Source organism: Paralichthys olivaceus, chromosome 1 (genome assembly GCF_024713975.1).
Source record: "Paralichthys olivaceus isolate ysfri-2021 chromosome 1, ASM2471397v2, whole genome shotgun sequence".
NCBI classification, from domain to species: domain Eukaryota; kingdom Metazoa; phylum Chordata; class Actinopteri; order Pleuronectiformes; family Paralichthyidae; genus Paralichthys; species Paralichthys olivaceus.
In genome coordinates, this window is record NC_091093.1 from 27,115,830 (window position 1) to 27,140,928 (window position 25,099).

A 25,099-nucleotide genomic window follows, 5' to 3' on the forward strand; every position below is an offset into this window, starting at 1 on the left:
ATAATAAGTGTTGAGCCGTTTCAGATGAATAATGCATTACTGCAAACATTCACCTCCAAAACTTTGTTGCTGGTGAATCCATTTACCATTTTTTATCTCTGAAATCCGCTAATCCGTGATCTCTGCTCTCGTTAGATGCCGACAGTGCAGCTTCCTGCAGCCGACCCGACCTCCGTTTGCTCTGAGGAGAAAAAAAAAATGTTTAGGTCTCTGAAGTACATTGAAATCTCTGTTTATTTCTTAGTATAGATAAAATATTTTCTTTCTGTCGTCTATTTTATCTGGCAGTTAAAATGCGTTTCGCTCGCTTGCAGCAACAAACACTCTCGTTAATAATAATCTGTTGGATATGCTGTATCCTTCCTGTACATGCTGCACGGCCAGGCTGCGTTTGGATCAAATGCTCGTCTGCTTTATTTTCTCTAGCTTCATATTCTTCATTCCTGCGTCCAAACTGCTGCACTAATGAGCCTTTAATTGTGTAAATGAGCTGAACGGTGTTGTTGTATATGCAGCTCAGAGCGGACGTATAGACTCGATAATGAGCTTTGTTTTCTCGTGGGAAGTTCAAGGAGAAATATGTCAGAACAAAAATCTGTATTTTGTTTTAGACATGAAATTCCATCCTGGGAGCCTTCTAATCACCATCCTGTCTGCGCCTGATGCCAGAGAACCTTTAACTAAGAAATGTTAAGTTTGACTCGAACCTTTTATCAGATTTTTCAAGTCCTGTCTCATGTGGTGCAGATGCTCAAGGTGCAGGTGACCCTGCTTCAGCTTCAGACTGAAGTTGGATGCTGAAAAGTTGATTTTAAACTTTGTACGACTTTAATCTGATAAAGTTTTCATTTCACCTTGCATTTTGCTTTAAGAACAATCATTAGTGCCTGTCAGTAGGTCAAACCCTGTTTTAGTTTAGTTTTTTATTGCCGTTTTCTGAGTAAAAGTACATTTACATCAACCTGCCGAGATAAAACATAGAGACTCTGCTGACTCTGCTGTGCACGTACAGTTGCTAAATCTAAATCTAAACACTAGGTCCATTGCACATCCATGTCAAAACTTGATGTCCCTGATCCGTCTCGTCATCGTGTCCACACCTCCGAATAAAATCGACCCATTAAATTTTTAATGAAAGTGATGTTGTGTAGTGGTTTTTCAATCCAGGTCAGTTACAGAACGGAAATATTTCTCCTTCTCCATCTGTTCTATTCTCTCCTTCCCTTCAGTCTTTTTCGACCCCTCCTGAATCCATCCACATCTCTATTTCTTCTCCCTCTCACTTCTTCTCTCTCTCTTAACCCGTATCTGCCCTCGACTGTCTCCCTGTTCTGTCCTATTTTGAAAAGGCCAAAAAAAAAAATCACTAAGTGCTTTTTTGTCACAGCAGTTGGGGGGGTAATTGCTATTTAAGCCTCCGGGCTCACATTACACCGGCTGGTTTATTGCCGCTCTTGTACGTGATGCAATTTTTTAATCTCACCCATATTGATTTTCCTCTGTTAAGGAATAGAATCAGGTATGGTTGTATTTCCACTTTCTGCTCGGTGGGGGCTGGTGTTTTGAATATTTAGGTCAGTCACAGTTTTCTAGTGGGATGTTGTCTGAGCACTGGAGGCGTAAAGGAGGTCATATCAGCTAATATTGACCCATCCTCGTAAAAATATATCATTTGGAGCATTTTCTAACGTCACTGAGGCTCCGAGGCTCAATTTTTTTTTTTGCTCTCAGACATTTAGTGTCCTCTCCTTCACCCTCATTCATTCATAAAATATTCACTGCCGTCTCCTTTGTTGAGTAAGAGGAGCTAAAAACACTGCTTCATGTCTGAAAATGTTACATTAAATAGAAAAAAAATTCTAGAAGTCATAGATGTTGTGGAGTTAATTACCAGGAGATGAGAAATGTCCAACGTAACTTGATTCTACCTTCAGTTAATGGGTATTAGATGAGCTGTTAAATCTTGATTAGTGCTGGTTAATTATGCAGACTTGTGTTAGAAAAGAGTGAGGGGGGGGGCAATCTATTTAGTTTCTGCTTTGCTTTATTCACAGTGTCAGAGAATGCCCACACACACACACACACACACACACACACACACACACACACACACACACACACACACACACACACACACACACACACACTCTGCAGGCATGTGGTCGCACTGACCTCTCCCCAGTTTCCTTATCTGTCACCTCAGTTTACTGCAGCGAGACGGTTGTTTGGGTGCTGCTGTCTCCTCTGTCTCGCTTTTACTCTATGTCTGACTTTGTGTGTGTGTGTGTAGTGTTGTGTTGTGTTGTGTGTTTGACTTTCCTCTTGTGTATGTTCTAATGTCCACGCCTCACGGGTTGTGTTGTTTTTTTGTGCATGATCTGCAGGTGCTCTGTTTTTGCAAAGACCACATTGAGTTTTTAACCCTGAGAAAAGGTCTATGAAGTAATTTTGTGGTTTTTTTTATGCCACTTTTTCTTCTTCTGATGACTCGATAGCTGAATGTTAAAGCTGTGTGTGTGTGTGTGTGTGTGTGTGGGTGCATGTGTGTGTGGGTGGTGTGCACAGTGATGACCAGTGTAAAGGACTTTTGATGATAGCAAAGTGACAGGATGCCCCCCCGCTGCCCCAGAGACCCATTTAGATCACTCACACACATACACCCACACACATGTGCCACAGCTGGAGCTGTGCATGAGCACAAACACACACAGCGGGATCCAAACCAACACACACACACCTACACACAAACACACACACACACACACTCTCTCTTCATGTTTCCTGAGCAAACAGACCTCGTGTCCCCTCCTCCCACTCACTCGCCGAGGCTGATTTGTGTTGAATATGTAGAAGGTGTGTTGTTGTTATTGTTGTTGTTGTTGTTATTTATTATGTGTGTTGGTCCTGACAGTGTGTGTTGTGTCACCCAGCGTCACTTAAACGGAGCCAGAGCTCATGAACTCGGCTCCTCTCCTCCTGTGAACCGGCCTCAAAACACTGCCACTGCTCATCATTGTACCTGCCTCGTACATGCGTGTGTGTCTGTGTGCGTCTGTGTGTTTGCTAGGAAATGTGTATAGGTCAAGTTGTAGATCCTGTTCTGTCATGGTGGAAATGTCAGGCCATTGCTCCGGTTTGCACAGCTCTTGTCAGTGAGCGCCCACTTGTTCTGCTCCGCTAACTCTGCTAATGAAAACCATCAGCAAAGGAATTAAGTGTGTGTGGTTGTGTGTGTGTGTGTGTGTGTGTGTGTGTGTGCACTTTAATTCCATTTGCGATGCAAATATACTGAAATAGTAGTAAAGCTGTTGGGAGGAGGTGGATCAACTGTTTTAATACATATCGAACGCTCATATTAAATCACAAATAATAGGCTAAATAAATGAATATATACTTTTCTCTGATCTAATAAGGTTTTGTAAATTCAGGTCTTAGAGCACAACAAGACAAACCTGGATTCAACTTCTGCCACAATACAGCCCAGTGTCATTCGGCTATAAGCACCGTCTTTGCCAATCTGCAAACTTGTGTTTTTGATTTTCAAGACACAAAATGCAGTAATTGCTGCCGTGATGATTTTGTTTGTGGTTTTGTAAACCTCTGTGCAGTGTTTATGTGTCGTGGGCTTCACTGATCCGTCACTCTGATGTTCTGGTCTGAACTAAAAGGAATTGTTCAGTTCTGACCACGCTGTGAATTCACAGTCGCACAACTACCCACTCGTATATATATTGATAAATTGGTACGTCAGCATCTCTGCTGCTTCATATAATATGTTGACATTAATCTCCCTCCACAGCTCCACACACACACACACACACACACACACACACACACACACACACACCCCACACGATTGTTTGTTATCCGAAGATGAAATACAGTATAAATACACAGCGGAGTACAACAGTAGGTGTCCTACTTATTACTGTCAATACCGCCCATTTACAGCCAAACCGGCTCTATTATTAGACTGCTCTGGACTGTCATCAGGTGTCTTCAAACGCTGCTGCATAAATCACATATGACAGTATTTTTTTTTTTTTCCTCCGGCTCTGTGAAGTGCTGCGTTGTGATCTGTCTGGGACACGTTTGCCATCACAGAGGGGAGTGAGGAAAATAATGAAAGTTTCCCTTGTTATGCTAAGCTCTGTATGTTTTCCTGGTTTTTTTTTTTCTTCCCATTTTCTAAATAACAGAATGACACATGGGGTCAGCAGACAGGAGTTTATGTGTTTTTCCTACGTCCTGGTGTGTGGGTTTTTTTGTCGAGCTTTTCTCTCACTCAGTCGTTTATGACACGGTGGAAAGTCTGGGACCTGTAGTTATCATCAATATCCACAACGGTAAATTACAAGAATCAGAGGGGTGATGCATGACCTGCATGTGCTGTAGATAAGATAAGATAAAAATCAGATAAGATAAGATAAAAATCAGATAACATAAGGTAAGATGTACCTTTATTTATCCTCTGTAGAGGAAATATCCAAATGAGACAGCAGCATGAGATACCTGGAGATACCCCCCCAATTATATTCCCACAAACACACACACACTAAATCATAATCAGATATGAGTATTTGCATAATTTAGGATTAATGTAACAGGATTAAGATTAACATACTAAACACAACCACTCCTGGATTAATTCATTGCTCTTATAAAGTGTGTGTTTGTGTGTGTTTGTGTGTGTGTGTTTGTGTGTGTGTCACATCGGTCTCTACTTACTTTAATCTCTGATTAGCTGCAGTATGAACTGAGATGATCTTTTCAATTTGAAGCAGAGAAACTGGGCTCTAATGTAATGTTTTAACGTCTCTGGTGTTTCTGGAGGTTTTTACAGACTTTGAAAGTCCACAGACGTCCTGGGTCATCGCTTTCTTCTGCATTTAAATTATGAATTAAGTTTTTTGTTACAGAGGCAGCTCTTCTGCTTCAGGAGGCCGGGGATGTTGGGTAATATCCACCACTCAGTTGTGTTTCAGTTTAGCAAGTGGGACGACACAGTCAGAGCTAAACACACTGACAGACTTTGTTTTTCTCGACATGAAAATCTATTTATCACTCTGATATGGAGCCTGGCAGGATTTATCACCACGAGTGGCTGCAGGGGGCGCTGTTGCTTAGAAAAACATATCTAGTGTTGCTTAAAATAAACAATTATCACATATGAATCAACTTATTATGATTTTTATCAATAGATTAATTGTAAATGATAATTTCAGTTAGTTAAATGTGACCTTTAAAGTAGAACTACACTGAGCGTGTGGTGTCAATGGTGTCGGCCCAAACGAGCTAAAGAAGTTCGAACTCCTGAGATTCGTTAGATTCGCTCCATGCGAACGCTGCCTTGTGCAAATTTGTCTTGAGGTTTGAAATCTGTCTTATAACAGAGAGTTAACTGTGGACAAATCTTGATTTATGTACCAATGGGAATTTGAATTCCTCTGTTAACTTGTGATGGAAGAGAAGAGGAGTAAATTTAAAATCCTGCTCTCCCCTCTTTTTTTTGGGTTCTGCAGCATAATTTGAGCCGGTGCCTTGGCAGCGTTCACGACGCCTGCTGGGACTCGGGCTGATCTGACACGAGTCCACTAATTGGCCGTGCTCGTGTATAAAAAGGGTGAACCTTCGTAAGTCAGAGGAGGGAGAGAATGTAGAGAAGAAAGTCTATTAATACAACATTTCCAGTGTCAGTACCTGTTATAATGTGTTTCCTGCAGGATTTAAGACTGACGCACTGGTTCAGTCCCATTATTTAACAGAAGGGTAAAATATTTTTCAATCAGCAGGTTGACATATTTTAAAATTGCCTTTTTCTCTGGTCTCTGTGTCCTTTACTTTGATCACTGACTGTGAGTAATCTGAGCATTCTACCATCATGAGATTCAAATTAACAAGCAATGTTTTTTTTTAAATGGTGCATGAGATAAAATACCTTCCACTGATGAGTATGTTTGGATGAATTCATGGATAGAGGGGGAGAGGCAGGCTGGAGGAGCATACTGAGTAGATGTGTTCAGCTTCTCCTCCACATATGTCAGCCCTGATCTAAGCCACACCTGCTGCTAACCACGACTTAGAGAGAGAGAGAGGCAGCAGAGTGCAGCGTCTCTGGCTCCACAGTCACAGGCTGAGCAGTCGACGAAGCGAACGGTCGCTGTGTCGCTGCTGCATTTTGATTTTTCTCTCCATTCCTTGCGTCTCAGCTCCCCCCCTCTCCTCTCCTCTCCTCTCTTGGTCTCTCCTCCCATCCTCCTGAAGCGATGGTGTAATTAACAGGGCTCAGTGGGAGTGAAGTCGCGCTGCTTCCTATAGGATCCTTTGGCCAATCGCTGACACTCACTCAGTGCTGGAAATATGATGAAGGAAACGCTCGCTCTGCCGTGAGGCAACTGGGGATTCCTCAGAGTGTGAAGTGGGATTTCTGATTTTCTCTCCTGGACTTTGCAGAGTGGATTTTCCTCATTTCCATTTGGACATAAAAAAACAAAAACATTTGGTGTCTGAAACTACTTGGAACCAGGAAGCAGGTGGGACTGGTGGATTTTCAATCCCAGTGGGGGAGCTCAGCTCACACCCCTGCTGAGATCCAGCACCCACAGATTACTCACACTGACTTCAATCAAGTGCCAGATCAGGTGCATGTGTGAATCTGGTCACACCTCTTCACCCACAGAAGCACCAGGACCACATGAGAGTTGAGGAGGAGTCTCGTTAACCAGTAGCAGGATTTCCACCTCAGCGTGACGGGGAGGGGAGCGTGCGGTCACCAGGCAGCTGCGGAGAAGATGCCAGCCATCCTGGTGGCCTCAAAGATGAAGTCAGGACTCCCCAAACCCAAACCGGTGCACAGTGCCCTGCCCATTCCCCAGCAGACCCCCAGCAGGCCGTCGGCTCTTACTCTGCCTCAGGCACCCGTCAAGAGCCACATCCCTTCGGTGGGTCAGCAGGTGGGCTCGGGACCCGCGAGAAGCAAGGCTGCAGGGTCAGAGGCTGGAGAAAACACTCAGGTACACAGTTCGGCTGTATTTAGTGAGATCAGTGCTGTGGGTGCTTACGCTGCGCTGCCCCTTAATAAGCAGTATAGATACCATGGATACAAGTGTCTGTGAGAGAACGAGGGTGAGGTTTAATATGTGGTCTGGTTCAGTGAGAACAGCAGCTGGGTAACAGTGTACAATTTGTATTCTTTGTGAGGACACATTTCAGATTTATAGATCATTCATTGCTCAGGTTTTTATCTCATGTGGTCCAGGTGATGTTTGAATAACTTCCTGATGGACGAGAATGAGACCAAGTAGAGAAAACGATGTTTGAAAAGTCACGTTATCTTTTCACATTGCGTTGTCAGGGTGTCTGTCCCTCGTCAGCTGCCGTCGTGGCTCCTTGAAGGATGTTTTGTTTTTTTAAATCAATACACAGAGTTTCAGTATCACTCTCTCTGGCTCAGTTTATCATAACAGAAACACGACGCCAACATTCAGCGAATTCCTGGAAGGAGCCGGCTGTGTCTCTCCTGTCCAGGATGGCAGCGGAGCAGGATATCACGGTGCCTGTTTTGCTGTGTTTGTGAAATATTGGCTGCGCTTAGCAACCCCATGCAAACGGCTGCAACGGCAAGAGGGATCGTTTTAACGCCATGTAAGGCAGCGAGGTGAAGGAGGTGCCTGTGTGTGTGTGTGTGTGTGTGTGTGTGTGTGTGTGTGTGTGTGTCAGCGAGCCAGCAAGTGCACGCTTGGCAGTCTGTCTTTACAGTAAGCGTGACTCAGAGCCATAGAGGCGTCCAGCACACTGTTATTTGGACGATGAATGCGAATGCGGCACTGTGGTGATCGCGTGAGGAGGAGATAAGGGAGGCCGGCGGCGTCGGTCGAGGCACGAGTCCACTGCTGGTGTCGTTTGTTTTAGTGGCTAATCACGTTTTCTCACTGACCTACTTTCCGTGACTTTCTCTCTCTGTCCCCCCTTTTCTCTCCCCCTCTACATCCCTGTGGTGCTGATGAAGCAGCCGCCATCACCCTCAGCTGGGTTGACCTCTGACCTTCCTGGGCAGACGCAGCGATGTGGACATTACAGTCTGGTGCTGAAGTGCATCAGCACAGAACGTTTTTTCAGTCTTCAGTATGTCAGTCAGATCATTTTTATTTATTTCAAATCTTAGTATAAAAAATATAAAATATAAAAACATCAAACAGTTGAATCATCTGCATCAGAATCACAGTGTTTAGCTCATATTTGTCACATTTTATGCAAGAACAAATATCACACACTCATAGTTGACAGTCCTCTAAAAATGGCCGATTCGTCAAGATCCATTCATTATTCCCTGGAAAGTCTACGTCCACATAAATGCTCTGTCTCCAACCCCTGATCTGGATCCACACCAAAATTGAATTTGCTCTTCCCTGACCCAAACCACATCCTTCCACCAAGTTTCATGGAAATCTGTTCTGTTGATTTTATGTAATCTGGCTCAAAACAAATGAACCAACAAGTAAACCTCCCTGACAAGAATAGAGGGAAGTGAAGATATGACCATTAGAATATGAAAACATAATTCATTTCTTCATATTGGAAAACAAGGAACCAGGAATAGATATATGTCTTTAAAACAGGGCAGGGGTGTCGGCTCAGTTTTATCGTCCTCATTTCTCTGTCGTCTCTGCTGGGCTTCGCCGCAGGGACTGACAGAGCCGGAGGAATTGTGGCTGAGGAGCAGAATCGCTGGCGTGGACTCGACGCTGCATCGCTGTCGGTCCAAGTCTCTGTGGATTTTATGCACAAGCACCAGTGGCACTCAGCATGAACCCAATCAGCTCTGAGGGCAGCGTGAGATGAGGGGAGACTCCCTGGAGACTGATGGGGTTTTCTCCTTCTGGTGTTAGTGGTGGCTTCTTAACAGAGGGCAGACAAATTTAGGAGACACTGTTTCAGAAAATCTTTCCTGTAAAAAGTCCTTTCACCCAAAACAACCAACGTCAATGAATTAGACTTTCAACAATCTCACAGAGAGAAAACTCCATCATAGCCGAGGTGCAGATCTCACCTCCCACCGCAGTAGCAGCAAATAGATCTCAATCCTGTTCAGTCACGTCAGGAGTGGGCTGAGAACTGAGTCATTTATCAACGAGAATAACGTAACCTCCTGCTTTTGCTATTTCTGCCACCGCCAGGCGTTGTTTTTGCTTTAAGAGCACATGTTCCTGAGGATTAGAGGAGTCACAGCCGAGTGCAGCCGAGGCTCTCGCTCCTCAGACGTCCAGCTGGATGGTCCAGTTGGCAGTGAACACACAAACATGTTGTGTACACCTGTAAAATTAAGTTAATCCATAATGCAACGAGAGCAGCAGGAGGCAGAGAGAGATGTTCAGGCTGTGTGTGTGTGTGTGTGTGTGTGTGTGTGTGTGTGTGTGTGTGTGTGTGTGTGTGTGTGTGTTAGAGTGTGAGTGACAGGTCTGGCACAATCTCCAGATTCTGACGTGAAGGTGCGGGCGGCTGGAAATGTGTGAATGGTATTTGATGCTGTCTTCTGTGTGTGTGTGTGTGTGAGAGAGAGAGAGAGACAGAGTGAGAGATAGTGTGTGTTTGTGTGTGAGAGTTTGTGTGTGTGTGTGTGTGTGTGTGTGTCTCTTTTGCCTCCTACAGATAGTGACGCTCTGCACACGTACTTTGCTGCCCTCTCGTGGCTGATTCTTGCCCTACATCTGATTCCATTCCCAAACACTACTCAGACTGTGTGTGTGTGTGTGTGTGTGTGTGTGTGTGTGTGTGTGTGTGAACAAGTCATTCAAGGCTGCTGTTGCTCTATTCATCTTTAATACCTCTCTGTTATGACCAACCTCTCTCTCTTGCTCTCTCTCTCTCTATCTCTTTCTCTCTCTCTCTCTATCTCTTTCTCTCTCTCTCTCTCTCTCTCTCTTGCTCTCTCTTCCCCATCCAAGTGCTCAGGGTTGCCAGCTCATTATTTCCGCAGCCAAAGCTTTGAAACAGAATGCGTTCACAGTCAAAAACCTCTGATTCTGCCACGTTCACAGCAGGAGGCCTTGAAATATAAATTCTGATGCTTTGTGCATGTACCGTTATTAGTCATCGCGTAGAACACACACACTCACTCTCACACACACACACACACACTCACTCACAAGTGGATGCAGAGCCACAGGGAGAGATTTGTCCGTGTGTCGGTGAGATAAGCAGCTCTTATCTTAATAAGTATCTTTCTTGATAAAGGCTTAAGTCAGACTCGGTGTAAAGACTCACTTTATTATACTCATTATGAAAACTCATCTCCGCCTGCAGCTCAATCACAATCTTATATACAAATATATTGGGAGCGGTGATGAGGGTCTTCGGCCTCCGCGGGTAATATTTACTAAGATGAATTAAATAAACCACCAATCCCTCCTCCTGCATCCAGGACAGAGGAGCTCAGTCTGGATATTAAAACGTCGCTGTCACATTATCAGTGTGTGAGAGACGCATCAGTGATGTTGAGCTCCATTAATTCTCAAAGATGTGTAATTGCCCAAGATTATGATTTCCCTCATTTGAATAATTTAATTTTATCCTGTGAATTGGTTTGACCGAGAACTATACGAGTGTGAACTTTTTTTATTATTATGGATTCAGAGCTAATTAAATGTAAAGCATTGATGGATGGAGGTGAGAGATGAGACTCAGACTGACAAACAAGTTGCCAGGCAGGAAATTTGTGAACGAAATCTATTCATTAATTGATGTACAATTGAAACTCTTAATTTATTCACAAATTTCTTCTAATATTAAATATATATGAACATTTAATTAGTTGATTGGATCAGTTGGCCTGATAAATGACAAATCATTTAAAATGTATGTTTTATTATTATATTATTATAGTTTTTATATCATATCGTTATGTTAAATCTTTTTTATAATTTAATTCATTGATTATACTTGTGTTCTATGCTGTGCCGGTTGTTTCCTTCAGGAATTGGATCATGTGGTTGGAGTCTGACGAATCAGTTGAGGCTATGTTGTGAAAGTCGACATCTCAGTTTCTGCTCGTCCAGACTAAAACGCAGCCCTGAAGGTTTCAAACCTAAACAGGACCTTCAGCTTTTCCAAACTTTTCTGCTTTTTTGGCTGTATAACTTCAGAACAGTGTGGACACCAGGCGAATCTGAAGGATGCAGCCTTACTTGAATAAAGCTAGCAATTTGAAGTTGTCATCTTGGAGCCTGGGTCCTGCAGTGGGTTGATAATGAAAATAAGTTTTCAGGCCTCATGCTGTCCCACGATGATCTTGAAGGATCTCTCAAGCCTATATACAATTAGTAATAATGCAAAAAAACAAATATTGGCCTCCTGAGTCTGAAAATGTCAGCATCCAACTTACAAACAGATTTAAAATGAGAGGTTTCCTCGAATGTCCTGAGCCTCTCACCTCCTCCTCAGCTTCCTGTGAAAGACAATAATGACATTTTTTATGGCTCCTCCATTCAGCCCGAGTCTGGTGAAGACCCGGCCCAGCAGGTGAGAGTGAAAGGCTGAGCACCGTCGTGCTGCATTGGGTTGCTAATGTGCTCCTGCCCACCCGCAGCAGCACAGATTGGGTGGGGGTCTGCGGGACTATATTGCTTCTCTTTTTTAAAATTACCATGACAAAGGACCACACAGAGACATATGTCTCCTCAGGAGGTGCTGCAAGTTAAAGCCAGATTTAATGGATGTTTCACAGATTCATTGTCGGAGAGTTCATTGTGAGGTGGAAGGATGAAGGTTTTAACAGACTGCCAGAGTTCGGACAAAGAGCGCAGGATAAAAGCTCGGGTCCTGTCGGGTCTGTGAAGGGTTCACCTCACGTGCTTTATCACTTTGTGGTTTTATTGATCATCTTCAAATCGGAAAAGTCGTCAGAAAGTGTCCACAAGTCAGTGTTTTCCCTGAGTCCCTGCCGGTTTGGAGATAAGACACTTTCACCCGGCAGTGACCGCACATGTGCTCCTATCAGCATCGGGCAGGAGGGAGCCCATGCTGCTGTTGATAAGAGAGACAACACATCTCTGATTCCTCCTCTCAGAGAACAAAGATGGTCGTCCTGCAGATCCAGGCTGGAGGAGCCGGCTGACACACGAGCTGAGCTTCACACACAGACTGCTTTCAGATGTGGAGATAGAGTCAGGCTGCTTTTATCGGAGGCAGGTTCTCCCTCAACACCACGAGCAGCTTTTCAGCACAGACGAACTCTGAGGGCACAGACTGGAGCAGATACTTTTCATTTACATTTCAGATTTACTTCTGGAAGAGTGTTTGTATGTGTTTTCTTTAAGTCATTGATTTCATTCTTAACTGTCGAGGGCGATTTTAACTTTTTCAAAGTATGTTAAAAAAGATTTGAGTCAGAAAAAATAGTGTTTTAAAATGAAGATCAGGGAACTGACAAGTTGAATGTTCGCAGGTCAACAATACAGAACAATACTTATATTTTCCCAAGTTTGCACCAAGAAACCTGCGTTTTTTTCAGATCAGATGTTTTTAAAAATCATAAAACACTAAAAGAAAAGCCGTGAAGCTGTTTTGATCAGTGAATCATTGTGAGACTCGGGTGATTTAGAAGATTTTTGATGGGTTTTCTGTGATTTCTTCATTCAGCTGTGCTCTCCTGCTGTTTCCGGGAGTTTCCCAAGCTTATTACAGTCGTCTGATTTCAACCTGGCTAGAATTTGTGTGTGTGTGTGTTGTGTGTCTGCGTGCCTGCTCTCGCTCAGTTGACACACATGTTCTCTAAGCTTCCCTGATAAATGTTGAATCCTCAAATGGGTAATAATTTCAAGACGCTTCTCACACCAAAGACTCTTCATCTCCCACAGGGATCATCGCACAACACACACACGAAGCATTACCCTCACATTTCATCTCCTCAACTCATATTTCACCAATTTATTTATTTATTATTATTATTATACCAATTTATCCTTAATCAAACAATATATCGATGCAAAAAGTTATAGTTTTACAGATTCTGTTCTCACTATATGAATCAACTTGATTTCCAAGGTTTAGTTTTACTTTCCAAAGCACAAAGGTACATACAGCATGTGTTCCATCTCTGCAGTATCCACAGACAGGACGACATATTCCAGACTGGGAGCGTGCTCTTTGTGTTGACTGGTTTCCTCAGCGTTGTGGTCTCAGCTGGTAGCTGTGGTAACCAGGCCCAGATGGCATCCTGGACCTAAAGTGTTCTAATCAGTTTTCTAATTAGATACCAGATAACGCTAATGACGTTTCCTTTGCTCTGCCGGATAAACTGCAGGTTGAGTTCAACATTAGGTTGAGAACAAATAACAGAGACCACAAGAAAATGTGTCTCAGATTTCACACATTTAGATGAAATGTACCTATAACCCTTTAACTTAATGAAATTATGATTAACAAAAAAATTTGAATATTTAAATTGCTTGCTATAGAGTAAAATGGAGATTAGCGACATCACACATATCACACTGTCTTGGTTTCTTTCCTCTGTCCACATGTGATGTTTGGCCCCAGACAAAGTTTATTCATAAATTAGCTGACATCTTTCATTGCTGCATCCATCTGTGTGGTGAACCATGAAAAACTGCATATGGACTGTGGTTAGACACGTTTTCCATTCTCTGCTGCTGAAGATTAAATCGTCCAGATGTCAAATACTTGAAATATATTAACTTTCATGTTATCTTATCACAGAATTAAACGTTTCACTAAAACTCTCATTCGTCATATTGTCCTTTGATAGTCCTGAAATTTACACATCACAACTTTATCCTGAATAATTTATGTGTCTCTTAATAAGTAAGTTATTCTTCCCTATTATTTTAAATGAATGTAAGTGTGTGATATAAAAGAGAAGAAGTAAATAAAAAGAGACATCACTTCCCCATTACCCACCGTATACTGCAGACCCCTGTCCAATTCCTTTTGTGAGAGTCCATATGTCCCTCGCCCCTCCCAAATCACCTTCACCCAGAATGCAACAGCCAGGCGGCAGAGCAACCCCACACCCCCACACACCATCGCCCCCAATCTTCCTCCCCACCCTCCAGAGCTTGGAGGTGTGGGTCCCCCAAAACAAAGACCCCTCCAGACTGGGGTTATCCCCCCTATTGTCCCCGACACACTGAGGTTTATCTGGGGCTGTGAAAGGAGCCTCACTCAGCCCATTCACTGCGACTGCACTAAACGAGCCGGTTCTAAAACTGTTAAACACCAGCTCTAAATGCTGACACATTCTCTCCTCTGAAGCCAGAGTGTCATTAAATCAATGCTGGTTAGGAGCAATGGGGAACTGAGGCTTCACTGGTGTGGCAGGGATTCAGATTGTTAGCTCAGGCCTGGATATAAATACAGTAGAGGAAGAGGTGTGTTTTACAGTATAGTAGTTCAATTTGAATCTGGCATCAGTCGGAGCTCCCTTCACCCACTAATACAGAACGCTGCTGGTTATTCCCAGATCTCAGCTGGTGTAAAGTTAACCAGGCCTTTTCTGTCAGAGCCAGAACTGTGGACTAGTTGTTAATCAGTAATAATAATCAATTACTATTTAAATCAGATAAGTATCATCCTTTGTTTCTTTTCATTTACTCTAAAACACTTCTATTTTATAACATTTTATATTGGAAAGCTTATTTTTTTTCGTTTATTAGATGTTATTGTAGTAAAAAATTATAGATTAGTTTCCAACTTTTTAATCGTAACCAGCAAAAACACAATTCTTTAATCAGATCTTGGTCATTTTTGCCCAGAAAACTGCTTTATGACCCAAAAACCACCGACCAGTGATTTTCCCATCAGCCTCAGTGCTAATAAGCAAATGTTAGCATGCAAACACGCTAAACTGTCATGGTGACCGTCGACATGTTTAAAATTCTGTCTTCGTGAGATATCTCAGCTGCTTCGATTCGAATTACTTGTGATGAGAGAATTGTGTATTTTTTGGTTGCGCTCTTTGAGCATTGCAACAAATCATTGCTCTGCAGCCGAACACATGTCTCACTCTGCAAATGTCAGTTATTTCTGTTTTACACAAACTGGAAACATAAAATGCATAATAAAGCTGCCACAGAGCAGCTGCAAGCTACATCTCTGTAGTATTTTAGAATTTGGCAGCAGAAAAGCAAAACAGACCTTTATTTCTCCCAGGTTGTTACTTTATACTGTCGACATGTTCTCAGTAATATTGTTGTTTCGTGAAGCTTCAAGCATTTTTTGCTCAACCTCCTGGATGCGATCAGCCACCCCACACCCCCCCCACCCCCCCCTTCTTTGTGGGAACTTTCTGTAAATCTTGGGCTTTTCCCAAAATTCAAATTCAGCTTGTAATTTGTGGTCATTGGTGGTGTGTGTGCGTGTGTGTCTTTGTGTGTCTGTGTGTGTGTGTGTGTGCACAGGGGGTTGGAACGAGCTCAAACGGAGGACATCCTGTGCACTGGACTCTCCTACACACACTCACACATATATAAATGCTTAGGTTATGAACCCACTGCACACACACACACACACATAAATACAGATGTGCAGCTGCTGCAGTGTGATGTGGGTGACGGCTGATCAGAGGCCGGACTGTCGGGCTCTGGTTGGGGGGAAATAAAACAAGGCTTTTTTTAACAGGCAGCAGAGGAGTTGGTTAAAGAAATAATAAATAGAAAAGAGATGGTTAGTGCTGAGTTCTCTGTGGTTTTGGCGTCCGAGCGCTGCACGTCTGCTCCACTGTTATCAAGGGTGCACTTATCGTCCCTTTCTTGTCCTTTTTCCTCACTTTTTCCTCATGAAGGGGGTTAAACCATCGGGGGAGGGGTGGCAAGAGGTGAAGAGGTCTGTCCTTTTCTCTTTCTGTCTCCTCCCCACATGACCCATTGAAGAGTAATAGCATAATGTGTAGCCGTGGGTGAGGGAGGGAGGGGAAGTCGGCGGGGGCACTTCTCCTTCTCCTCCTCTCAGGGGTTTGGTTTGGCTGCCTCTCCGAGCTGCAGCAGAGGTGGCGGAGCTCCTCATGCCTCTCGCCTCCGTTTATTTCTCCCTCCTCCGTGGTCCAGAGTGGGTGGAGAGAAGCTGGAGACACTGAGCTCTCCCATCACCCCCCCTCAGTCACTCACAGACCTGCTGGGGCTCAAGCAAGCAGCAGCTCTGGATCTGCATGGTGCACTCATCCAGGACACATTTCTCCAAACCTGCTGCTGCCTCCTTGAATTCTCCTTTTTTTCCGCGAATATTTGGATTTTGGTTGCAGCTCTGTTGGGTCCAGTTTGGTGTAGACTTGGTTCTGATGGCTGGTTGTCCTCCTCAATGTGAGGCAGGTGTCTCGGAGGAAGGAAGCTGCAAGAAGTAACATGAGCTTGATGCTGTGCCGCTGGGAGCAGAACAATTTCAGCATGAAACTGGTAGGTTAAAAACTTCCGGGTCGTCATAGAGGCCAAACATCAGGGGGCTGTTCAAATGTTTTTATTGCATTTCACATCTTTTCGTTTCGTCAGTACAATGTTTACATCTTCATCCTGCTTATCTCTGCTGACGCTGCAGTTTCAGGACAGGACTCCCTTATATAATTTTTCCCTCTGTGTGTTTATGTATCAGTGGAAATGCTTGTCTCATCAGCTCAAAGCCTCACAGTAGCTGTGGTGTTGGATTCCACGCACGCAATGGATTAGTGGCTTCTTTTACAATCAGTGCTGAAGACTTGCATCCTGGTTTTCCCCTCACCTGAGCTTTACTTTCATGTCTGCATGGAGAGTTAAGAGAGGCTGAGCAAGGACAACAATTAGTGTGTCTGTGTGCGTGTGTCTGTGTGTGTGCGTGTGTGTGTGTGTATGTGTGTGTGTCTGTCTGTTCTCCTTTCAAACATTTACAAGAAAAGGACATTTTGCTTTGATGTTGTGCTGCACAGATGGTAAATATCCAACAGGACCTGGGACACTGTGATAAAACGGTGCTGGTCAGGTGCAGAGAGGTCATGTGGTGCAAACAAATGAGAAAACAGGTCTTTGTAGTAGAAGATTTATACGATAAAAGTATGAAGCAATAGATTTAATAAAAGTAATTTGTATAATTAGCATCCTGCTGAGTTTACACATAACACGGGCGGATGGGACACACACTCTCTCTCTCTTTCTTTTCTTCCTTTCTTTTCTGTGTCTCTCTCTTTTTCTTTCAGTCGTAGTTCTTATCAGGATCTGCTATGAGCCCAGAGAGGAAGGGGAGATGGAAGCAGAGGAGGTTATTACCAGTCTAGAGATGAGCCGATAAGAAGGCTAGTTTAATTACACACCGCTAACCTCCACACAGCGTGACTGACAGGAGACCGCTGGGCCACAGGGTCAGTGTGTGTGTGTGTGTGTGTGTGTGTGTGTGTGTGTGTGTGTGTGTGTGTGTGTGAGAGAGAGAGAGAAAGAATCACAAAGGGATTGCAGGCATGCACACTCGAACACACTCCCAGAAATTAAAATGACCTTCCTTTTTATTATGACGTGATGTCGATGTCCTCTCTCTTCTAATACAGGTCTATTGATTCTGTGATTGTCATGGTCCTTATGTCAACACATGACCTGTGCAGCATAAATCAAAACTTTTGATTCATGTGGTTAATCCTGTTCGGAGACATGCCACAACACACAGAGCAGAAAGAGGAATGAATGGAACTGTAATCGTTTAAGGCTTATATTAAATTTAAAGGTTATATTGTTTGTGTTACTTTGCATATTAACTCTGGAAAAGGACATTTTCTGCAGTGTTTCCTTCACAGATGAAGAACGCATGAGTTTGTTCTTATTGCCAAAAGCTCTTACATCTCGTTGTCTTTCCAAGTTGACATTTTCGTTGGCATCCTCCACGTGTAGGACATCCCTTTCTCATAGAGATATTTATATTCTTCAAGATTAGCGTGTGTTGTGTGATATAAACATCATCAACATGTCCATTCGTTCTGTTTTACCAGGGGGAAGAGGCAGGAAAGCTTCTGGAAAATGTCCGCAGCAACCGACTTGGACATTTGCGTTTTCACATATGACCCCTCCAGGAAATTTGCAGGAAAATGTCCTCACTAGTGAGTTAGATACGAATGTCTTCAGACAACATCTTACTTTCTGTCTTTGTAGATTAACAAAACATGTTTTGATTGTGTGCTCGCAAAACTTAGGCCAAATAGAGATTGTGACAGTGACAGGCAGTTCCTCCTTGCAGAATGCACTTTAAAGAAATTGAACAATGACATTAAAAAGCAATAATATTGTAGAGGATTGGAGGTCAGAGCTTATAACCGACTTTATCTTCAGGTGACGTTACTGTGTGCAGACTATAACTGGTTCTGCTCCTGGTGTGTGAGGAGCTGGTTTTTCAGGAACAGCTGCCCGAGCTTTTTTCCCTGCAGGGAAATCACTTCTCTTATTGCATGTGGCTTCTTCACTCATACAGCACTGCTAACGAGCTAAAACCTCTCTAATAACATAGATGTGCTCTCATGTGCATCAGGCCGCAAGTTCTCAGTGTTTGTCCTGATCAGATGCATCAATTTAGGGGATTTAGAAGTTATGTATCCACGAGTCGGGTATTTTCAGATATTCAGGATAAATGTTGTGCTTTCAAGTATTAACAAAACCACCACTACTGGTTGTGAGCTTTGAATTTTAAAGATATTTCACATGCACTGATGACTACACATGCATGCAGACGGCCTCCTCCTAATGGATGGCTCTGTTTCCCATGCTCTAAACTGCAGGGCTCTGGCCAAGTCGTTTTGTCGACCATGTGCCTGTTATGGCCTCTGTGCCTCACGAAGCCGCACGTCTTTCATGTGCCAAACAGAGAGCAAGCAGAGACATGAGGGCTCATTTAGAGCTGGCCTGTTTCAGCTCTCTGCGGGTTAAAGCCACTTGAGAGGCTTGTGTGTGTACTACAGAGAACAGAGGGTGGGAAAGTAGCTTCCAGGGGCCCCCACAGACCAAAAACCATCCTGGTGCATTTTGCTGGGGGCCGACATGAAGACACAGCAGCAGCTCCAGCTGCAGTGGTGATGGAGAATGGAGATTAGGGAGTAGGCAAATGTTTGTTTGTGGCTCCACATGGTTACTATATGAGGAACATGCAACTTGTAGACTATACTCAGGAGGTGAGGTAAATGTGAGCTCCTGGTAATGTGGTTGTCGGCAGTGATCGGACTTGCAAATGGAACGAGACTAACTTTAACAAACACAACAGCTAGAAAAAATTGTTTGCAAAAAACAAAGATCACAATGGAAGCAGGGAAACAAACTAAAAAACGAAGTTGTTTGACAGCCTGTGGAAATGTCTGAATCATGCATTCTCTCAAAAAATTTCCGTTTCAATAGAAGTCTATGAGACAATGACTCTGCTTCTCACTTGATTTATTACGTCAGGAGTTTATCTCAGTCTCTAGTAAGTCTTCTTCAACACAGCATGATGTTCATTGAATAAATTATGATCCATTTAGAGTCAAATAGACGACAAAGCACCATTGGGACGTGGTTGCTGTGAGATTGACGGCTAGTGCCGCACAACGGGTGCAAGTGGCAGGTGTAGGTGGGCGTGCAGTGACCTTGAGCTCTCAGTCAGGCTCCACCCCTCACTCCTCCACTAATGTCTGTTTTTTAATGTCTTAAAAAACCTGGAACACTCTGGATAAAATTGCCTGAACCTTAATTTAGTTAATTAAGGCACAAGATCAATGTTAGATTATCGGACAGGCTGGATAACAATCGACTCAACCACCGGGATCCCTCAGTTTGTGGTCAGGCCCTGAAAATCTCAGAGTTGGTGCACAGGGCCGGAGTCTTTGTGTCCAGAGCTTCACAGCAGCACAGCAGCTGGCAGAGCCGTCCCCTGTCCTCATATCACACTGACCGGAGACACTGATTCCTCAGAAACCATCTGTGTCTGACGACGAGCTGTGCACACAACGATTACCCTCCTTCATTTATTCATCTGATGGGCGTTCCTGCTTTCTCTTTTTCACCCGTCTCACCTATGCACCCCTCCCTGCATCCTTCTGTTAGATTACTGTGCATATGTGTGTCCAGCAGTCCATCCATCATTCTCCCACCAGCCATCTGCTGCCGGCCCAGACTGGATCAGAGGGGGTGTGTTGCCACACATGTCACCCTCAGCCTGCAGCAGCATAGAGCGCTGCAGGGTCTCTTATCGATGAGACTCAGTGTGGAGGTCAACAACCAGAATATTTTTTATAGAATGTTTTTTACGAAGCCTTATTCTGTATCCTGCTCCCAATGCCAGTTGTTAAGAAGGTTAAACTTCACATTAGGAAGCTTCAAACACGGTCTGTATAAAAGTGTTGAATTAATTTGATCATTTGAAGTGTGGGCTTGTTCTGGGCAGCTCCTGCATGTGTGAGGTTTCATCTGTGTTTAAATATGGAGCAGTAAAGTAAAGTTAAATCACCTGACGACATAAGAGGACGTCTCCATTTAAAATGAACTCAGAGAGCGAGATCTGAGACCTCCACTGTCAACCTTATGCGTCATGTTTATGTGTGTGTGTGTGTGGGCGTCTGCTGCTACAATGTGCAGCACCAGGTGTGTTGCAAAGTGTTCAGTCAGTCAACAACAGGAAGTCCGTCCCACACAGGAGAGACATCCATCATGTCGGAAACAGGGGCTGACTGTACGTGTACGAGAAAACTTTGCACTCTCTCTCTTTCAAGCTGCGTTGTAGCCACATACCATGCGGAACAAAATAAGTACAAGACACAGTTTGGTTGAGGGAGTTCAGCATCATGGCTTCAGCCCCCCTACCACCCTCACAGTATAACCAGCAGGCTATGGATGATGAATTGAAAATGTTGGTAAACTCGGTTGTCACCTGGATGTCTCCTTTCCAACACTGCTGATCAGAGCTGGAGCCGATAAAGACCTGTGTCCACTGACCTGGGTGTGAATGACGACTCTATCCTTTCACATTGCAGACAAAAGCCAGATGACAGAGAGGGTCATCGTCTTCTGTGAAGCTAGATAGAGCACTTTGCTGGTGGCTGAGAAGTCTTGTAAAATAATAAATCGCTTGAGATTTAATCAAACTTGCTGTTTCTGGGTTTCACGTTGCTCGACCGTCTGTCTACCAGCAGCAGAACAAGGAACTGAGTCAGACAAGACAGACTGAATGACACCCAGAGAGAGACAGAGTGAGAGAGTGAGAGAGTGAGGGGGGGGGGGGGGTTAAAACAGTGTGAGAATGTCTGAGGCTTCACTAAGAAGAGTCTGAAGAGAGAGAGAGAGAGGCAAAAGAGGAGTAAACCACGACCTGTCCACAGAAACCAGGAGCCAGACGGACACGCTGAGCTGTTACAGAGATGAGCGGGGGACAGTTATCAGACAGCTCGTCTTCACCTTTATGACAGAGAGCGATAATCTTCTGGATTTCTAGGCATTTGACGGACCTGTTAGTTGTTTCTATCAAGGTGACATGTCGGAGCACGGCGGCCTCAGGGTGCCGGCCCGGAGCTACAGCCGCTTCTCCTGCAAAAACTTCAAAATGGTGAGAGGAAACAAGACGATATTTACTTCGTAGTCATGTTTCAAAGCTTTTGAAACATGACTACGACTTTGACGTGGACAGAGAGTAACCTGGAGGGAAACCATTAGCTCAGTGGACTGAGTTGGTTGTGAAGAGTTGTAAGAGGAAAGGTCAGCCTGAAATAGAAATGTCAGGCGTAGAGTCACATCTCCAGGAGCAGCCAGGAATTATTTTAGAAGCTCCCGGAGAGAAGCAGGTAACAGACACAGAGTCGCGCCGGTGGATCTGACCAGTTGAACCAGTGCTTTCAGATTCATTGAACTCTGGATGTTCGCCTGAAATGATCCAGAGGCTTTGCATGTGCAAATATAAATTTCCGTGCCAGTTGCTGCAGAAATTCTTTGGAATTTTCTCCAAGATTCTCGTGAACGAGAGGTGTCATACGTAGAAGATGCCAAAGAATCAAGTCAACCTGGAAAGACGAGATTCGAGAGTTTTTGTTGATGCCAGTGCTAACAAAAAAAATACTGCAGAGGAATTAATACATCATTTCCTGCTGCATTCTTCATATGTGAAAGGCACGTTAAGGAAAATGTCCACAACCAATTGTGCGGACATCCTCCGGAGCGCTTGTCTCCGGTTACTGTTACTGTTCAGATCTTCCTCTTGAACCCCTGTATGTCCCTGAACATGGCCAGTGGAAGACGCCTTCATCTTCATCGTTCAAATGTAGATCTTCTTTGAAAAGGGAGAAGAAAGCTCCGTTATCAGCGTCTGTCTTTCATAGACTCAGCACTGGGTTCAGTTCAATTACGAGTTATTATAACGAGAGCTGTTTTACGTCCTGGCTCCGTATGAAAGCTTCTCGTGAGAGATAGCACTTTATAGCAGCTTTGGTCCTGCTGTGTTCTCTTTATAGTTCTCGCTCATGTCGGTAGATTAGTTCATAATGGCGTGTAACGCGCAGCAGCGTTTTAGGTTGCTAACTGAACCCTGAATGTAATAAGGCTAATAGTCCTGAAGTTATCAACGTAATTGTTTCTGGAAAGCCGTGCATGTGAGAACCCTGCTTTGATGGGCAGAGCTGAGGTGTTCCTGATGTCAGGGAAATGTCGTGGAAATGTGAAAAATTTATTTTCTGATTTGTGATCTTCATGCTTAAACTTCAGTGGAAAGACTAAATGGTCCTCAACAGGTTTAGAAAATTCACAGCCCTTAGTTCAGCTATGAAACTGTTTAGTTGGGATTTTTCTGCTGTAATGTGGAAAATGTTAGTTGTGATTTAATTCAAATAAAGAGCTCAAGCAGGCAGTGGTTGGAGCAAATAGGTTTAGTTGTTTTTTTGATTATTGCTGAACAACAGGTAACATTTTGCCAAAACTTGACACTTATTATAAATTCTGATATTTGTTGTAATGTGAGTCTAGAAGGGTAATTACTTCCACTTTCAAGAAAAAGGCTCCAGTAGTTTTCGCGTAATCCTGCTAACAAACACATAAAAAAAACAAACAGACAAGTAAATAATGAGACTGTTGAGTTCAGGGTTTTGTAGCTGTTAGCATGTAGAGCTGATTATAACGTTTGTATCTAATATTAGTTTATTCCACTATGCTGTGCATCCGTGTGTGGAGCCAACAAGCTCCTGAAACACTGAAGGACGAGATTAGAAAGGTTGTGTGGAGTAGCCTTATTTTGGAATTTGGGACTTGTGTTTTTTTCCAGTTTAAATTTTGCAAGAAGATTTGCAAAGTAAACTTATTCAAAAACCCACAGGATGAAAAAAAACCATCACACACATTAACCTTAAAACAGTTTTTTCTTTTAGAGTAAGCGGTGATGCCGGCGTGTTTGTCAGCATCACTGCAGCGTTTGCTTAGTGAGCAGGTTCACACTCGACAAGCCCGTGACGTTGCAGACAGCAGCAGAGATGAAAGAGCAAAGTAAAACGAAGCTGAGACGCTTCAAAACAGGAACGCACAACCGCAACAAATAAAAAGCACATCTGCTCGGCTCCTCCTCCTGTATCATCAGCCTCTGTCATGACTTGTGGTGACATTTGCAGCTCAGCCAAAAAACAGAAAACACCCCCTTAGACTCAAGGCTCCCGATGTGATATCCTGGCTGCCCTTGTCCTTCTCCCCGCCCAGGCTGACCCGGCGCTGTGGGGATGGCCCTTGTGCGTCATGCCCTTTCTGGAGGCATCGCACAGCAGCCTGGTGACTCAGCAGTCCGAGGCAGCAGGATGGATGTGAGGCAGATTTGTGTGTTTGTGTGAAGAGGAGGAGGAGAAAAAAAAAAAAAAGATGCAGCTGTTTGAATGAGTGACTCAACGCTGCTCGTCACAAGCTTTGAAGAACTGATTCTCTTTCATTAATGCTATGAACATGCATGTGGGTGCAGGCTGTCACGCAGCTTGTGAATTGACAGAGCGTATAGTGTTTGATTAAAGGTCAAGATTTACACAGATTTATTTATCTGTGTAAAGTGTTTGAGTGAGTGGGCTCCTGACCTTTATGTATTTGGATCCATATTAGCCTCCATAAGATATGAGAATAATTTATAAGCGCTATTAAGGGGAAATTCGCCATTTTATATGTATATACATTGTAAAAAGGGTTACACATAAAAGATGGTGAAATTGTACTGATAGATGTTTCACCCTGTTTGATGGTTTGTTGATTGGTTTTGTTTTTTAATATTTCTGGGAAACTTGTTGGAAGGATGTTGTTTGAGTTTAGGGAAGAACTCAAACCTGTCTGACACTGTGAGATAAGGCATTTTTCAACATTTTCACCTTTTTCTCAGGGAATAATTCACGGATTTGGATTTTTTTGTGTGTGTGTGAGATCTGCCGCAGCTTGATTGGAATCAAAGGGACTGTTAGGCCTTGAGATTGTAGATGAATGAAGTTCAACCAAATTTCTTTGTGTCCTTGTGGTCCACACAAGAGGATTTTTTTCATGAAGGTGACAAAGTCCCAAAGCAGGAAGTCAAAAGACTCGACAGGCCCCATATGACATTTTCCATAAGGCCCTGACACCGTGAATGACTCAGTGTCACGTTGCTCTCTGTGGTGACGGGAATGTCCCTGACTCCACAACCAATTTACAGATCCTTAAAAAAGACCCCTGTTCCCAACACGACAGAGTCAGAGGTTACTGACAACGAAGGGATTTTCCCTCTTGAAAAATTTATCTGTGCCTCGGACTGTTAACAGATCTACGACTCTCTGTGTTAACACGTGGAGAGTGAGTAATAATATGCCAAGGCACCGTGATGTGGAGGAATATTAATAAGGACCTTTTCATCATGTAAAAATCCATCATGATCTCAAGATAACTTGTTTAGAAAACACAACATTTTACTCCCAGTCACATTCTTTCTGACGGATATTATACATAAGATATTATTATAATGGGATTTGTTCCAAATGTCTTGGTGTCCGGAATAAATCCCTCTAAGTCTGTGGATATCCCCTGACTTCTATTCATCTCGTGGCAGCAGCTGGTTGATATTTACATGGATTCAGAGGCTGAACACAGAAGAGTTTGATCCCTTAACTTCACAGTAGTAGGTCTGCGTATATGTCCAATTT

General features: G+C 43.6%; 1 protein-coding gene across 13 annotated transcripts in view; it reads left to right on the forward strand.

The window, feature by feature from the left end:
- The window catches only part of nav2a (neuron navigator 2a), a 175,481-nt gene that overhangs the window by 77,643 nt on the left and 72,739 nt on the right, over positions 1-25,099 (forward strand). For 5 of the 13 annotated variants that reach the window (XM_069526642.1, XM_069526646.1, XM_069526651.1 and 2 more), the window contains exon 1: positions 6,117-7,013. The exons of 3 other annotated variants lie outside the window; for them this stretch is intronic. In XM_069526642.1, the coding sequence (XP_069382743.1) occupies positions 6,792-7,013 (222 nt within the window). In that variant the 5' untranslated portion in view covers positions 6,117-6,791. Of the gene's footprint in view, positions 1-6,081; positions 7,014-16,340; positions 16,407-21,326; positions 21,526-25,099 lie in introns of those variants that run through there. 5 more of the 13 variants (XM_069526648.1, XM_069526704.1, XM_069526710.1 and 2 more) reach the window with 4 other exon arrangements.